General features: G+C 40.2%; 1 protein-coding gene across 20 annotated transcripts in view; it reads left to right on the top strand.

The window, feature by feature from the left end:
- Positions 1–17,658, top strand: part of Ralgps2 (Ral GEF with PH domain and SH3 binding motif 2) — a 140,633-nt gene that overhangs the window by 64,801 nt on the left and 58,174 nt on the right. For all 20 annotated transcript variants that reach the window (XM_076547753.1, XM_076547746.1, XM_076547748.1 and 17 more), the window contains one exon: positions 7,905–8,031. In XM_076547753.1, coding sequence (XP_076403868.1) covers positions 7,905–8,031 — 127 coding nt within the window. The remainder of the gene's footprint in view (positions 1–7,904; positions 8,032–17,658) is intronic.

Below are 17,658 nucleotides of genomic sequence, written 5' to 3'. Positions count from 1 at the left end.
TTTCATTGTCTTGACTTGTTGAGTCAGTGTCTTGCTGAGTCACTCAGGATGGCCTTGAACTTGGGGTCTTCCTGCCTTAGCCTATCAAGTAGCTGGAGTTACTGTCATACCAGCCTCTATGCAGGGTGCACACACACACACACACACACGCACGCACGCACGCACGCACGCACGCACGCACGCACGCACGCACGCACGTGCACACGCACACGCACATGCTTGTTTGCCCATGTTCATGTGTTAATGCATGTGTATTTGGAAACCAGAGGACAACCCCCAGGCCTGGGATTGTTCAGCTCAGGGCCTGGTGCTGCCAATGCAAGCACATTACTAAAGGAGCTTCCTCCCTGGCCCCTCACTTTGTTCATAATTAATCCAGAAAATGCTGCTCTTGCTTTTCCTGGTGTATAAGGGATAGGTTTTATCTGGAAACTATAGAGTTTTGATATTGGAAAATTATTAGTGTGAATAGCTTATATTCTTTATTTTCCCATTATAAATACCAGGTAAAGGATTTTCTATCTTAAAAAAAAATTTTTTTTAATTATGATGATCTCACTCTTTAAAATCTGAATTTCATGGAGGGGGCTGGAAATGACCCAAGTACAGTTCTGAACTCTGTCTTTAAAATTCCAAGGAAAGGCATATACTTTGGTTTATTTATTTATATATATATATATATATTTTATACTTTGGTTTATATTGTGATTTAGAAGTGAGATATATTTCCTTAAAATTAATTGTTATTTTCCTTGAAAATATTTTTGTTACCCCTATCTAGTTCTGTGAAAACAAGTTTTTTGTTTGGTAACAGTTCTACTAATTTATAATAAACTTAATAAGCTTAAAAAATTTCATTTGATAATCTACAATAAATAAATTGTATAGTAACAAATATCAGAAGAAAAATAGGATGAAAAGGAAAATAGGGCAGCATTTTTTTCAGTAGCATGAGGAGAGGATATCTCAGAGTTGGATGGTGTCAGCTTTCCAACACTAGCTAGATACCTAAGATAATCAATAAGGGAGGAAGTCATGGATAGGAGAAACAAGTGTTATAGGAAAACACATCATCTTTGCAAAACATTTCTGTAGGCTGAGTACAGGGAGAACTTTGAGGTGACGGTTGGATCTAAGAGTTGGAGAAGATGGATGATGTTGGCAGGGGTCTTGTTGGTGTAGTGGTGATGTTGGCAGGGGTCTTGTTGGTGTAGTGGTGATGTTGGCAGGGGTCTTGTTGGTGTAGTGGTGGTGTTGGCAGGGGTCTTGTTGGGGTAGTGGTGATGTTGGCAGGGGTCTTGTTGGTGTAGTGGTGGTGTTGGCAGGGGTCTTGTTGGGGTAGTGGTGGTGTTGGCAGGGTCTTGTTGGTGTAGTGGTGATGTTGGCAGGGGTCTTGTTGGTGTAGTGGTGATGTTGGCAGGGGTCTTGTTGGTGTAGTGGTGATGTTGGCAGGGGTCTTGTTGGTGTAGTGGTGGTGTTGGCAGGGGTCTTTTTGGTGTAGTGGTGATGTTGGCAGGGGTCTTGTTGGTGTAGTGGTGATGTTGGCAGGGGTCTTGTTGGTGTAGTGGTGATGTTGGCAGGGTCTTGTTGGTGTAGTGGTGATGTTGGCAGGGTCTTGTTGGTGTAGTGGTGATGTTGGCAGGGGTCTTGTTGGTGTAGTGGTGATGTTGGCAGGGTCTTGTTGGTGTAGTGGTGATGTTGGCAGGGGTCTTGTTGGTGTCGTGGTGGGCTGAAAAACTGATTGGAATTGAGAGTGGTGGCAGAGGGAGGACGAGGCCAGTAAGTGTAGACTGTGCCTGTGAGAAAGTCTGCTGTAGAAGGTTGAGGACCTGGCTACTGTCAGGAGAGGAATAGGAGACTGAAAGTTTGTGGCACAATGCTTTTGATTTTAGAGATGGGGTCTGTGACCAGGAAGGTTTGTGCTGGTAAAAATGATGTAATAGACTCGGGGAGCTGGTGAGAAAAAGAATAACTACTTCAGGTATATCTTTAGTTAGACAGAAAGGAATTAGTTCACTGTTTTGATTCATTAGAAACAAAGTCTTTGGTTGAGAATTTTGAAAGCTTTTGGAAGTTTGAAGAAAGAAAGACAGACATGTCATCCAGGAGAGTATGAAAGCACCATGTCTTGGGAGGCATGAAAGGTCGCTGAGCTTTAGAAAGATTTTTGCTCATAAATTTAAAGTGAAAGCAACCATCAATTACATACTTTCAGGCCCAGGCTCAGTATAAGTGTGGTATACTGTCGAGAATTATATTTAACCAAATGAGGTTTTTTACTCATGTTTGGACTAGAGTGATCTAGAGTAAGTAGCATGAGAGGTGAAAGAGAGAATGTAGGAGTTGTCTCATTGTACAATGAGGAAGCTAAGCCAAGCAAACAAAGGTGAGAAAAGGTGGGTGGTGAAAAGGAAGGAACACATGACAGGGACCATGAAAGTCCACTAGGCCATGCTATTTTAAGATGAGAGCAGTGGGAGAAGATGGCGGAAGTGGGATGGATAACTGGGAAAGAAGTGAGGAGAAGAGACTGGCGAGTGTTGCCACACATGGAGAACGTAAGCAGTGAGACCCATGATAAAGTAAGTGATGATAAAGTAAGTGATGGTTCATGGGCTCTTTTTTCCTGCTTCTAAAATCGCAAAGATATAGGGGGAAGTTACTGGTCGACCATAAATGACAGTAACCTAGAGTGTTCTCTGTCTCACACAGTGACACTGTTACTCAGTGTTCTCTTGTCTCACACAGTGACACTGTTACTCAGTGTTCTCTTGTCTAATATAGTAGCCGTGGGTAGCTATTAATTTTAAATCTAAGCCGGGCGGTGGTGGCGCACGCTTTTAATCCCAGCACTTGGGAGGCAGAGCCAGGCGGATCTCTGTGAGTTCAAGGCCAGCCTGGGCTGCCAAGTGAGTTCCAGGAAAGGCGCAAAGCTACGCAGAGAAACCCTGTCTCAAAAAAAAAAAAAAAAAAAAAAATTTAAATCTAACTCCAGTTCCTCAGCCATACTAACCACATTGCAAGTGCTCAGGAATGTTGGCTAGCAGCCATTGTTTGGACAGCACAGACATAGACCCCCATCATCACACAAAGTCTGCTGGACAGTGAATCAGTGTTAGAACATCATATATACTGAGGACTTGGAGGAGGAAAATGGAGTGATAAGCTTGGAGAGATTGTGAAGCTTGAAGAACAAGAATTATATCTAAGCCCCTCCCAGGCTTAAATTGAAAGGTTTATAATAAGAAAGGAAAAGATATTTGCTGAGGTCGATGGGGAAAGCTAAGGATGGAAGTTTTGTGAACGACCCTGAGTCACACTGGGTATAGATGGGAAGAGTAGGCTATTGCATCTGAACTTACGGGGTAGTGTAAGATCACAGATGTTTCATACCCATTTGTATTATGTTTTAGTGACTACAGTCTTGAGGGGTTTTGTTTGTTTTGAGGTTTTTAATTGATAAAAGGGACATGTTACAAAGCATTTACTATCCTATAATAGGTAAAACATTAGGAACATTCTCTCAATATGAAAGAAAAGGATGCCACTTTCACGTTACTGTTCAACACAGGGCACTTAGCTGCCATAACCAAATCAGAAAAGGATATTTTTTTTCTATAAGAAATGGGGTGGGGAGCTGGAGAGATGGCTCAGAGGTTAAGAACATTGACTACTCTTCCAGAGGTCCTGAGTTCAATTCCCAGCACCCACATGGTGGCTCACAACCATCTGTAATGAGGTCTGGTGCCCTCTTCTGTGTACATAATAAATAAATAAATCTTTAAAAAAAAAGAAATGGGGGGAGGATAATTTAGATTAATTTGCTTGTCTATAAGGGAAGCTTTAAATTATTTAAAAAGAAAGAAGTTATTAAAAACAATGAAAATGCCTCTAAGAATTAAGCAGAATTGCCATGCAGTGCAATAAGTTCCTCCTCTGGACATATGCCCAAAAGAATTGAAAGCTGAGTTATAAACATATTTTTGCATAAATGTTTATCGGAGCCAAAAAGTAGAAACAACCCAGGTGTCTGTACAGAGATGAATGGCGGATAAGTGTGATGTACTATACACATAAGAGTGCATTATTATTCAGCCCCACATGGGATACTCTGCAACATGTTATACCACAGACGAGCCTTACAGATGCACTGTGTGAAGTGAAGAGGCATAAAAGGACAAATAGGATCCATTTATTTGAGCTTCCTGGAGTGGTCAGACTCATAGAGATGGTAGAACAGTGGTAGCCAGAAACTGAGAGAGATGAAAATGAGGGGTTATTGGATAGTAGTATAGAGTTGTTACATGTAATAAGTTACCTTTTCCTGTTGCTGTGACAACATCTGATTTTGAAATAGCTTAAGAGAGAATTTGGCTCACAATCACAGATGGGGTGTGTCCACCATACAGAACAGTTCCCTGACTGCAGTAGTAGACAGCTGGAACTCCTTTGGAGCCTAAGTCAATACCAAAAGCAGGTCTAACCTTTAAGACTTGCTCCCAGCAACTTATTTCTGGCCAAGACATATGTCCCAAAGGTTCCACAACCTCCCCAAGTAGTACCAGTTGCTGGAGACCAGATGTTCAAACGAATTAGCCCATGAATGGGACATTTCAGACTTAACCTAAAGTGTTTTAGATTTTCAGTGTCTCCTGAAGGATCCTGTGGTAGAGGTCTTTTAGGAAGTAGTGACACCTTCTAGTGGCAGGAAGTTACATCCCTGCGGTAGTCTCTCATGGTCACATGTATCTCTAGACTTCCATGAGGTAAGCAGCCTGGCCTTGCCACATGTGCTCTGCAAGATGTTCTACCTCATCACAGACCAAAGCAACAGGACCACAGTTAAGTCTTTTCTTCCTTGTAAGTAGATTTATCCCAGGTCTTTGTCACAGTGATAGAAAACTGTACCTAAGGGTGGTCCCAAGAATCAAGATTGTTGCTGTAACTGTACCTGCTGATGTGGTTCGGAAAGCCTGTGGAATTAGTTTGTGGAGGAGTTTGGGAAATTGGAGGTGCATTGTAAACCTGTTCAGAAACCTGTGAGCAGAGCTTAGTGAGGCAGTTCTGGTTGCAGCGTAGAAGACGAGGGTAGAGATGCACGTTTGGACATAGGAGGAAAGCGTCTTGACAGGTCTGCACAGTTACGTTTGAATGTGACTCCCAAAGTGTAGGCAACAAAAATGAAAATAGACAAATGAAAGCAGTCTGTCAAAGCAGAACTCATAGAAGACAGTCGGCAGAGTGAGGGACGGTCTGTGGATGAGAAAGTATCTGCAGACTCCATCCGTGAAGAGGCGAATGCCCAAATACACAAGACATTCATTCAGTGCAGTAGCAAGAAAGTAATTCGCTTAAACATGATCAAAATACCTGTACAGACATTTTTCAAAAGAATGCACGCAAATAGCCAATAGGTATGTGGGGGATATTTAACCCCCCCTAATGATCAGGGTAGTGCAAATCCTGCTAGACTGGTTGCTACCAAAAAGATAAGAAGTCAAAAATGTTGGTGAGGGTATAGACATGAAAAGGAATTTGCTTACCAGTGGTGGGAATGAAATGGTGCAGTCATGATAGAGATAGAATAGGAGTTGAAAGCTCTGGTGTGGTCCAGCAGGTCATATGAGTCCATTTCCAAAGGAACTGACATGAGAAGGTTCAGGAGCTACCTGTGCTTCCCATGTTAGCAGTCACTCACCATCCCCGGGGTGTAGACCGTTCGCACCCACATAGATGAACCTGAAGACTCGAAGCCAGAGACAGAAATGTTGAATCAGATGTGTAGCATCCAAAGTTGAATTTGTAGATGTAGAGAATAGAATGAGCATTTTTCAAGGTGAGGGTAACTGGAAGATATCTGTAGTTCAATGGGTAGATACAAAGTCTAGTTTTATAGAATAAATTTTGAGATCTAAGGTACAAGCATAGTAACTACAGGTAATAATTTTATACTTGGAATTTGCTGAGAAAACCCATCTAAAATGTTGTTAGCTTAGGATCATATAGTGTGTGTGTGTGTGTGTGTGTGTGTTTGTGTGTGTGTGTATACCTTAAATACAGACAATTTTATCTTAGCATTTATTTATGTGCCAATACTATGGGGGTAAAGATCAGCTATAAAATTTTTAAGAAAATGCTAGGTTTAAGAAGGCAGAATATTAGCTGGGTGGTGGTGGCTCACGCCTGTAATCCTAGCACTCAGGAGGTAGAGGCAGGTGGATCTCTGTGAGTTTTGAGGCCAGCCTGGTCTACAGAGCTAGTCCAAGACAGGCACCAAAACTACAGAGAAACCAAACCTTGTCTCAAAAAAAAAAAACCCCAAAAAAACAAACAAACAAACAAACAAACAAAAAAAGAAGGCAGAATATGCCTGTAGGAGAAAGTGGGGTTTGAAGACACCAGCCTTTGCCTTCACATAAGATTATTGTATAATTTTGGCAATGTAATAGCAGATATATATGTATGTGTGTGAATATATCAAACTGTGATATATATCAAACTGAATAGAACTCAGAAATAGATCTTTGCCTTGGATCCCTGACATAGGACAGGGAAAGTATTATAAATTGGTATCTTACTTAGGGTTTCTGTTATTGTGATAAAACACCATGACCAGAAGTAACTTGGGGAGGAAAGAGTTTATTTCATCTTACAGCAGAGAAGTCAGGGCAGGAAGCCGAGGCGGGAACCTGGTGGAGGCAGGCACTGAAGCAAGGCCGTGGAGGAACACTGCTTACCATAGTCTTGCCCGGTTTATTTTCATAACAACTGAGGACTGCCTGCTGCATCCCACCGCATCCCACCGCACCCACCACACTCACCGCACCCACCGTGAGCTGGGTCCACCCACATCAACCATTAATCAAGAAAATGTACCACAGACTTGCCTACAGGCCAGGAAAGACTAGTGGATTAGGTGTCAGAATGTTCTGTTATCAGAACCAGTCTTTGAGACCCTGAGAAACAGAAGCACACAGCTGTGTAAGTGGGTGGCTGAGAGTGTTAGTACATTCTTCTACTTGCTAACCCTGTGACTGACTCTCATTCTCTGTCATCTCTAATAAAATACACAAGCTTTCTTGTTTACCTTAGAGCAGAATTAGATGACAATTTTGTAAGTGAAATGTTTGCATGCTGTACAAAGAGCCAGTATTTTAACATGTAATAAAGTCAAGTCTTGCTGTGTTGTGAGGAAATCGTAACCTCAGAGGTTTTAATCCACAGTCTTTGGAATGCTAACAGAACAGCACATCCAGGAGCTTTCACTTAGTATGGTGGGTACTAACCTTATTGTCTTTACCATCCTTGATTATTTGTAGTAATCTCAAAGGGCATGTACTAAAACTGTCTCTTCAAGCCACTTGAAACAGTCTTTTGGTAATGGTCTGTATGATAAAGCGCTGTTCAAGAAGAAAATTTGTTATCAGAAGTAAAAACTACGGGCGGTGGGAGTCTTCCCAGCTATTGTTAAGACCAGCCACAACTGGGCTTGTCAGAAAAGTTGTTACTTACATCACTTAAAATTGAGTGTTTCTTAGAGATTATGAAGGAATGATTTTTGAGGAGGCAGTCTTGGGCATTTGAGCTGAATGTATACATGTCATTATTTTAAGTTAGAAAAAAACAATAAAAATGGCTTAATTACATAAAGTAGTAAAGATTGTGTTATAGTTTACCACTTAGTAGGTTCATTTATGTGCATATAAAGGTGGTTTTATAAATACTTTGAGTTATTAATGCATGTGTCTGGTTTTGTTTTATTTATTTCCTACCATAATGAAATTAAGGAAAGTATCACTTTGAAATTAAAGTCCAGATTTGTGGTAAATACATCTCCCATTCAGTTCTTTGCTAAAGTAAGATGGCACTTGTAAATAACTTAGGCTTTTCTGTTTGTTTTTTAGTTATTAAGTCGAAAAGACAAAACTACCTTTGAAAAATTAGAATATGTAATGAGTAAAGAAGATAACTACAAAAGACTCAGAGACTATATAAGTAGCTTAAAGATGACACCTTGCATTCCCTATTTAGGTGAGTTACGCCACTGTGTGTTTGTCGTTCCCAGCTGTTGCTCTTTTGAATCTGTCGTGTTTTTTTTTTTTTTGTTTGTTTGTTTGTTTGTTTTATGAAACGCAAAGTAATTTTTAAAGTGCATGTGTAAGATTCTAAGCTGAAAAAAATTAGGTAAAGATGTGTTTGCCTTATTACTTGAAATGCTTTTCATATTAAATTAGCCCTTTGTCCTCAGGTTTTCCATAGAGTGTAACATGAACTTAGAAATGGGCCATGAGTAAATGATATGTTTTAGCTATATTAGTAATGGTTTTAATGACTGAAACAATGCCTTGTAGTGAAGCTTTATATATTAACTGAAGACATTGGTCCAAGCCTGATGTAGTAGACAGTTGGTGTGTGTGAATTCTGAGGAGTGGATTCAATCAGTTATCAGTATTACTGTTTGCCTAAATGAATTGAATTGTTTCACTGTGAAAATTAAGGTTAGTGCATGACAGTTTTGTATTTTAACATTTGATAAGAACTTAGATCTTTATATAAAATATCTTACAGTATTAATAAGTTCCAAAAATAATAAAATTGTAGATTTTTTTCACCAAAATATGAATAATGTTTTGTTGACTGTCTGAGATTTAAAAGGCCCCAAATAAGCTATCCTTTTAAATTTGTATGTAAATAAAGATACAGGAAATGCTGTAGATGATGCATATCCAAGGTGCATCAAAACAAGTTGGTTTGACTCTGTAGAAATGTATTAGATGATAAGCGATTGTTTCTCATCCTGCTGCCCATCTGCTCTCTACCTTTTAAGTAGTTATCTATAGTGGAATTACAGAGAGAAATTTCTGAGAGTAATTACAAGTGTGTTATTTGTTTTGGATATTTCAATGTCACCTTTAAAGTTTTTACATTATTAGTGACTAAAAGGCAGACTCAAAGGCTGTTTCGTAAACTTCCTTCTGTCATAGAGAACATCAGTCTTAGTTCACAGAGAAAACTTGACTAATAACATTGTCCTAAGACTCCTACGGTGGAATAGAGATATAGTCATACCCTATTGAAGGCATAGTAACCTAAAATGGAGTGTAGTTAATAGCCACTACTTTTTTTTAGATCGTAGCTTAGCTGTGCCCATATTTAGAAATGTAATTTGGGAAAAGAAAGAATAAAGGAGCTTTTAAAACTGTTGTCCTTGTGCTCATACAGAGCACAAATAAGCCTTTTGTTGTATAGGCTCATTGGACTGAGAATTGGTGGTCTTTGGTTCTAATGGGGCTTTTCTATGCTGAGCTTTCAATCAGTTTATTTCAATCTTCTATGCTTAGATTTCAGTCTATTTCCTTTGAAGTCCAGTGACATCCTTGCTCCACCTCCTTCAAAATTGAGAACCAAGCACATAGAGATGGAAATCTGACTTTGTCCTCTAAGAACTCATTTATAATATATCCACAGTCTAATGGGTCTATCTAGCTTGCTCCAATTATACCCACTAAACTCTCGAATTCAAAAATTTATGGATTCTATGATTGCCTTCTCACTGAATTACTTTTCTATATTAAATGCCATAATTTGTTATCTTCTTGGAAAAGTTGATTTTTTAATTAGCAATGAGAAAAACGACAAATGAATCATTATGCTGTGATTTCTAGTTCAGGGATCATTGTTCTACATTGTTTCATAGAGGAAACTTGGTACATAAGTTGAAACTGTGTATGCACATATGTACTTGTGTGTGCACAGAGTCGTGTATATATTCACGAACCTCTGTGCATACAGAGAAAAAGAAGGGAAGTTATTGAGTAGGATCTGGAAGGTTTTCTGTTGGAGACTGCCCCTTCTCTCCAAGCCTTGGGAACGGAAGCAGACAAGGCAAGCTCTGATGTGAAGATGTTAACTTGTAGAAAATACCAGGACCATTATCTTCACTGTGTGTTCTGGTTGGTCTTGAATGACCCCAGATTCCCTTTCCTTATACATGTTACTGTGTCTTGGAGCCTAACCTTTCACTGTCACCATGTACTTGAGGAGAAGAAACCCTGTTGTTGCCATCTGTCACTCAGTGTGTGATGGCTCTCGTCACCTACTTGGCCATGTCCCATAGCTTTCTTTTGTGTGCTTCTCAGACTTCATCTTAATTTTGTGGTTAAGGTGCTAATTACTTCTGCTCTTGGAGAGTCTTCCTGGACTCCCTTGGCCACCCCCTAAACTCCTGGGCCTCGTTTAATTGTCTGCTTTTTCTCTTAAATATGTAGTCATATAAAGATGTCTGTCTGCTTTTTTATACTATATGTCAGGTTTGACATACAGTATTTAATAACCTCAGCTCTAGGCTGGGCCTGTATGTCTGTCTACTTAATTTTCTGAAACTGAACTATCAAATCAGTTGACTTGAGATACTTCTGTTGACTTGTAGTTGAACATGTGCTTACATGAGCTCTTCCCCCTCTTGCAGATCTGATCTCCATCTCAGCTTCTATTTAGTTCACCTCTAATCTTATCTGTATCCCATTGTGTACTTTTGAACATTGCAAAGTAAGCACTTGAGTAGATCCTTTGTTTTGTTGAGACAGGTCTCACCATGTGTCTCTGGCTGGCCTGGAACCCACAGAGATCTATCTGCTGCTGCTTGATATTAAAGGTGTGCGCCATCACATCCTGCTGGAAGACACTTGCTTATTGCACTGGTTGCACTGCCCTTTCTGCCTTTCCCCGTTGTTCAGCAGTGCTGTTTTACTTGTGTTTGAATGTAATAATATACTTGTGTAGAATATTTGCATGACTCAGCTCTATAGCCTGCAGTTTTCTTTCAGTGCCTCAGCTGACACCAACATTTACTGAGCCAAAATGGACTCTGTCCCTCCCTTGTGGATTTAATATGGCTTGAATACAAACCTGTAATCTGAAGGTTTCTCCAGTCCTGCCCGGCTCCCCACAGTCCAGACAGATCTCTCTCACCCACAGTCCCGCAGCCGCTCAGACCCAAGTAAACACATAGAAGCTTATATTAGTTACGAACTGTATGGTCTATGGCAGACCTCTTGCTAGCTAGCTCTTATATCTTAAATTAACCCATTTCTATTAATCCATGTTTTGCCACATGTTCAGTGGCTTACCAGTCTGCTAACATGTTGTTCCTTGGGTGGCAGGCTGGCATTTCTTCCCTTCTCCTTTTTTCTTCCTGTCTGTCTGCTTGTATTTCCTGCCTGTCTATACCCTGACTCACCATAGGCCAGAGCAGCTTCTTTATTAACCAATCATAGCAGCACATATTCACAGCATACAGAAAGACATCCCACAGCACAGACCTGTGGTTTGCTACATTTCATCTCCTCCCCCTTCCTCTGCTTCTCATATAGTGTAAGCGAATGAGATGCATGTGTCTAAGAATTAAAAACCAAAGGAAGTCGGTTGTAGTGATAATACATATAATCTCAGCAGTCTGGAGGTGGACACAGGAGGATCATGAGTTAGAGGCTACCTTGGGTTATAGATCAGGGCCTGCTTCTAAAAAAAAATGTAGTTGGCAAAGAATTTAAAATGATTCTGTTGAGACCATATATTTCAGCAGCTATATGATTTAGTGTTGGTAAGTCCTCATGTGGCTCATCCTTACTTTGTTCTGTGAAGAACATCTATTCTAGAATGAGAAAGATATGGCATAAATACTTGGTAGACTTGACAGATGAAACTAGCCACATAAGTAATTATGATTCAGTTTCGTTTCCAGCTTAAAAATTGTCCTTTTCCTGAACTGACAGTTTGGTTTAGTAGCAAACCTTTTCAGTAAGCCTAATCTGTTCAAGCATGCCTCTTTTTTTTTTAAGTTGATTTGTGTGTACACGTGCACTCTACTTGAGTATACAGGTATGTGTGTTCAGAATGGTGTCAGATCCCTTGGAACTAGAGTCGCAGACGTTTTCAGATGCCAGCTCATCACGTAGATGCGGCATCCAGATTTCCATCCTCAGGTAGCACAGCAAACACACTAACCACTGAGCCGCCTCTCCAGCCTTCATACTTGATTTTCTTAAGAGAACAGGAAGTAAATCTCATATGACTACTGATTATTAGTTTACATGATAGACAAATGGCTCCGTGTTTGTTTTTTTTTTTCATTCCTGAGCTTTAGTACTGAAATGTGTTGAGAAGATTTGTTGCTAATTTACATCCTATACTGGCTTTTTCACATTTTATTTTCATTTGAAATTCATTAGGTCTTGAGCTTTCAAAATTTAACTTTCCTTGATTTTAAAATCCTTTTCTATTCATGTGAAAATAGGCCAGTTTCCAGAACCGCAAGCTCTTATAAGATACTGTACATTCGATGGGCAGAACTCAGCTGAGGGTGTTTGAACGCTAACACTCAATTCACTGTTCTTTTCATACTCAGTTTTCATACTGCTCCCCAGTCTCCATTTTGTCTGTAGATGTTCTTAGAGAAAGGATCTGTAGTGCATAGAGAAAGGGTAATTCCCAAACAGCTGTTCCCAACAGATGCTCTAAACTAGTAATGTTTTCAGTGCTGAAATAATCATCAAGGGCTCTCAGTGGCTCAGCAGACACATTCCTGTCACACAGTCCTGACAGTTCACTCTCCAGAACCCATGGCGAGGTGGAAAGGAGAACCACATCCTGACTTCTACAGACACACATGACACACACGTGTACACACACACACACACACACACACACACACACACACACACACACACACACACACACGTCATGCATTTTTAAAACTAAAAAACATTAAAAGTTAGTAATTAAAGCCAACCATTCATTGTAAAGATTTTCTGAAAGGGTCTTAGGGATTTATATATCAGTGCAGTTCTTCCATATTGTCAAAAAGTATCCGTACTTGAGTGTGGGTTCACTGTGAGGAAGTAGGAGCCCCTTTCTTGGCAGTCCACTCACCCTCTCTTGGAATGGTTTTCTGGGGTTGCACTCAAGGTCAAAAGTGGTCAGCTTAGACAGTGCAGTCAAAGCTCTTGAGACAAGGATGCACTTTGTCCAGGGAGGAGTAGTTTGGCAAATGTCAAGGACACGTTGTTGTGTGTGAGCTGTTGCTTTAGATCTGAAGCCCGTTAGCAGCGTCCGTTTGTCCTGCCCCTGCAGAGCGCTCTTGAAGGGCTGTGGACGAGATTGGCGGGGAAGTTCTGCTGTGCTGCAGAGGGAAACTAGAACATGGCTCAAAAGTAATTGAATTTGATGAAACATGGTAAATACTTCTCCATGTGTGCTTTCTGAACCTCATTTCTACTTAACTCACGTCATGGAAAAATGCAGTAGCGCGACCGAATTAGAATATGTCCTGAGAAAGGCTTACTGTGAGCACTGAAACTAAGTGAACCGTGATGCTGCTGAGGGAAGCAGAGAGACGTTTTTGTGAATTGCCCAGCCCTTTTGCAGACATCAAGTAACTGTCTTGATGTATGGAGATATAATTCCCTCAGTCTTCAAGAGATAGCTTTTTCCATGTTCTCCTTTATATTTCAACTGAAATATCACGTTTCCATGTGGGGAGTTTTTTTTTTTTTTGAAAAAGAATAAGAATGCTCTTACGATCTTTTGCAATGCAGTGTTCCATTCCCCTCCACTCCCTGCTCTCCAAAAAAAACCACCCTCTCTTATTTCTGTAATACATTCCCTTCTGACCAAATGTATAAGCCCGTGTCTTTGGGTTTCTTTGTTGTTGTTCGGCTGGTTGGGTTTGGTTTGGAGGTTTTTAGGATGTAAATAAAGGAAACATTTAACACATACTTGCTGATGCAGCTAACTAATCAAAGGATCCATTTCTGGGCCTTCCAGTTCTGGAAACTTTGTTTTAATCTCTTTTGTGAGATAGTACTATGTTCATGTAGTATGTTTACAGTTCCTTAGGCACCTGGTAGATCCTGTGCACGCACGCGCTCGCGCGCGCGCGCACACACACACACACACCATTTGTTTCTGGTGCTTCAGCTGACAGCTATAGTGACTCTGCACCATACTTAGGGCTCCTACAAGACACAGCTCGGAACGCAGTAGCTCTATCCCAGGGTACATGGTACTGAACATGGCCTTAACAACAAGGAATCTGGTTGATAGCCATACTTCACAAATGGCTTCGTTTCCTGTGTTAGAGGAGATGTGTATCATTTCTCACAATAGATTTGTAATCCATCATCACAGTTCATGAAAATTTTAAGGCATGCGTAAGTTTAAAAGAATCCTTAAACTATCTTTTTTTTTTTTTTTTGGGCCAGGAATTGATCTCAGAACATAGTTTTCAGTATGATGTTGGTTTTAAAAATGTCTGCTGTTTTAAAATTTTTAAAATTATTGTTCTGAATAATTTCTATTAAAGTAATTTCAGCAAGGTCCCAGGCTTTTTACAGTTACTTTTGCTGTTGTTTTGGGCTTTTGGAAGACATGGTCTTGGGTGTGTATGCTAGCAGCCTTGAGTTACACCATCTTCCTATCTGTTAATGCCATCTGTCTGTGTCCAGTCTCCCTCATCCCCTGTCCCCATGCCGAGATTACAGCTACACACCAATGGCTAATTGTCTCCCCTCCTGGTGTTGGGGATTGAACCCAGGTCTTCATAAGTGCTAGACAGTCTAACACTGAGCAGCCCACACTGCCAGTCCTGCCCTACACTTCTTTCTGTGAGGAACTAAAGAAAACTTGCCTTTTCCCTTTGGTGAAATACTACATAAAAGTCATTGACAGGGATATCAAAATCCCTAAGGGAGATTTTGAAAATATCAAAATAAAAAATATTTGATAATGAAAAATATAGGCATTTATATCTTAAGAATTTGATTCCATTTTCATTTTTTGGTTTAATAGATAATACACACTGGATTAATTTTACTTCCTAACTTTTTATATTTACTCATTTCTATTGGGAGGACATACAGAGGCTAGTGGACAGCTTGCAGGAGTCAGTTCTCTCCTTGTACTGTGTGGGTTCTGGAGAACAGACGCAGGTCATCAGGCTTGGCAGCAAGTACCTTTAGCCACTGGGCCACCTTGCCGGCTCTGTTATTTTGATTATATATTTTATTCTAAACAGCAGTAGAACACATTCAAGTCCTTTCCTTTTGGATTCTGAAAATGAACTCGGAGCAGATGGTACCTAGCTGTAGGTCTTTCCTTACCAGTATTTCAGCCTTGTTCTCCATTTCCTCGCATCCTTTTTACCCTCATTCTTTTGAAATATAAAGTTCCACTGATGTTCTTTTATTCTGTTGTGAGAGTTGGTTACTTTCAAAGACTTATGGCATAAATCAGTTGGATTAATATCATTCTTGTGCTTGTGGTTTTTTAAGAGCTTATTAATCTTTAAAAAAATAAAGCAGATAGTCTGAAGTAAATGCTGGCCACAAGTAGGATTTTCAGTTGTTGATACTTCCATAATTTGTTTTAGCATTTTTGCATGGCGTCAACAGAGAAATAATGTTAATAACTGCCAGCATGTAATCCTTTGTTCCTGTAAAACGTATGTCATCTTTAATACAGAACAGTAAGAACTATTCATGTGTGACAGATAAAGGGACCAAACACAAGGAAGAACAGGTTGCCTGGCTATGGATGGCCGCACTGTAACTGTATTGGTGTTGTGTATTACCTCCATATTTATGGAATCTGTGATCCGGTGGTTTGTCAACTATCCTGCCACTTTCTGTAGGAGCACGGCTTGCTAACAGTTACCCTCACGGTTAACCTGGGGAAAGAGCTTATTTTTAACTGATCTTTCAGTTTTCTTGTGGGTGGTCCTCGCTTTTTAAGTGGAATCATTTCTTTTTCCACTTATATCATGACTCAGTTAAGTGAACATGAATGAAAATTCATTTCAAGCTGTATTAGGGTTGCAGTCTATCCTGGAGTTTATTTTTTTATTACAAAATTTCAATCTTTTGTCTAATTTTGGAGTTATCTAAAATCTCAAATTTCAAATATCTCTTCAGAGAAGCCAAGCATTCCTGACATTGATGGCCTTCCATTGAGTGCTGGCAAAACTTAAAACTTAGATAAACTTCATTGCATATCTTAACAATAAGAAATAGTTTGGATTTGTTTTATGGTCCAAACCCAATCTGTATGTAGGCCAAATAACTCTTTTCTGAGTTAAGAGGGAGTTATAAGGCAGGATCTGGCCTTGAAGGTAGGATTATCTTGCCTCAGCCTCCTAAATGCTAGAATTGCAGATGTGTGCCTCTACAGCCTACTTATTAATAATACCTGCACATAATACCTGCACTCCTTTTGCCGTCTAAAGCTAACTTGAAGGCAGGTTTATAGAGTCCATTCTTACTGCAGGAAAGGCAGCCTTAGTTTTGGGTGTGTTTGTTTTAACTTTTTGAGACATCGCCTACCTCAATAGGTGGCCTGGGCCAGCCTTGAATTCTTGATCCTTCTGCCCCCACCGCCCAAATGCTAAGATTACAGGTGTGTGCCACCATGCCTACGTTGATGATTCCTAGACCTCCCACTAGTAACCTAACCTATTCTTCCTCAAGATTCTCTGTACTATTGCTGTTTATGCCTAACCTCTTTATTACTTTTAAAATTACTGCCTGACTCACTGTAAATTCATGCTTGAAAATACGGATATTTTCCAGTTGAAGACATCATTCACCCACCCACATACCCACACACCCACACACCCAGTCTGCACGGTGTCGCTGACAGTATAGACAGTATTCCGGCCACCTTTCTGGGAGCAGATCTGCACCAGCTGTGTGACAGTAGAATGCATTCATTCGTTAAGGGTTTGGGAGTTCATTCCGTTTGCTAGTTTGTATGTTCCTTTCTCCTTAGTCACTTCTAACTCTGTGAAGATTCTGTAGGATTTGTCTCTGGTGTCAGGTTTGGTAAAGTGAAGTGCTGGTGCATGGCAAAGCCGATGCCTGCACTGAGCTGTACTTTGACCGGAAGTTTTAAACTGCTCTGTGATACGGGAGAAGCGATGCTCTGGCTTGCGTTGTCTGAGTGGCCGTCCATGGTAAACCGCCTCTGTCTGTGGACAGCTTGCCTTGCTCAGTTTTAGTTCTTGTCGCATTTCCTTTTTAATTAAGCGTAAATCTCACATCTTTAAAATATTAGCTTCATGAGTGAGTCAAGGGTTAATCAGCTGTAAGAAGTGAATGTGTTATTGGGAGGAAGTTGCTAGAAGGCCAGTGATAAAGGTGTTGATTGAGAAGGATGAATTGGACGAAGGAGGACTGTGGTCTAGTGGCAGGTGCTGTAAAGTGGAATTTTCAGTGCGGACCTGCCAAGACCCTATGGATTTTGCTCTAAGGCTGTGTTGTAGCCTCACTGTTAGTAAAATGTCTTTAACCAAAGTATACAGTGGTACTTAGAAAGCTATCCAGTCTCTTTCACAAGTAAAAGGCAGACCCTATTTGTTTGTTTATTTATTGCCGCTGTCATGCATCAAGCTCAGGCCTTCATAAATACCAGGCACACATTGTACCACTGAGCTATACCCCTAGCATGTAGGTAGGTGTTTTCTATTAAGGTAAAGTTTAATAAATGGGACAGGGTGGTAATTGATACATTTAGAATCATAATTCAGATGTATATTAAAAGTGGTATACTGTCTGTTCTGTTTGGTGGTATCAGTATCCCACAGCTTTTGTCGTTATGACATGTGTA

Source organism: Peromyscus maniculatus, chromosome 11, assembly GCF_049852395.1.
Source record: "Peromyscus maniculatus bairdii isolate BWxNUB_F1_BW_parent chromosome 11, HU_Pman_BW_mat_3.1, whole genome shotgun sequence".
Taxonomy (NCBI): domain Eukaryota; kingdom Metazoa; phylum Chordata; class Mammalia; order Rodentia; family Cricetidae; genus Peromyscus; species Peromyscus maniculatus.
This window is presented reverse-complemented; position numbering and strand designations above follow the sequence as displayed.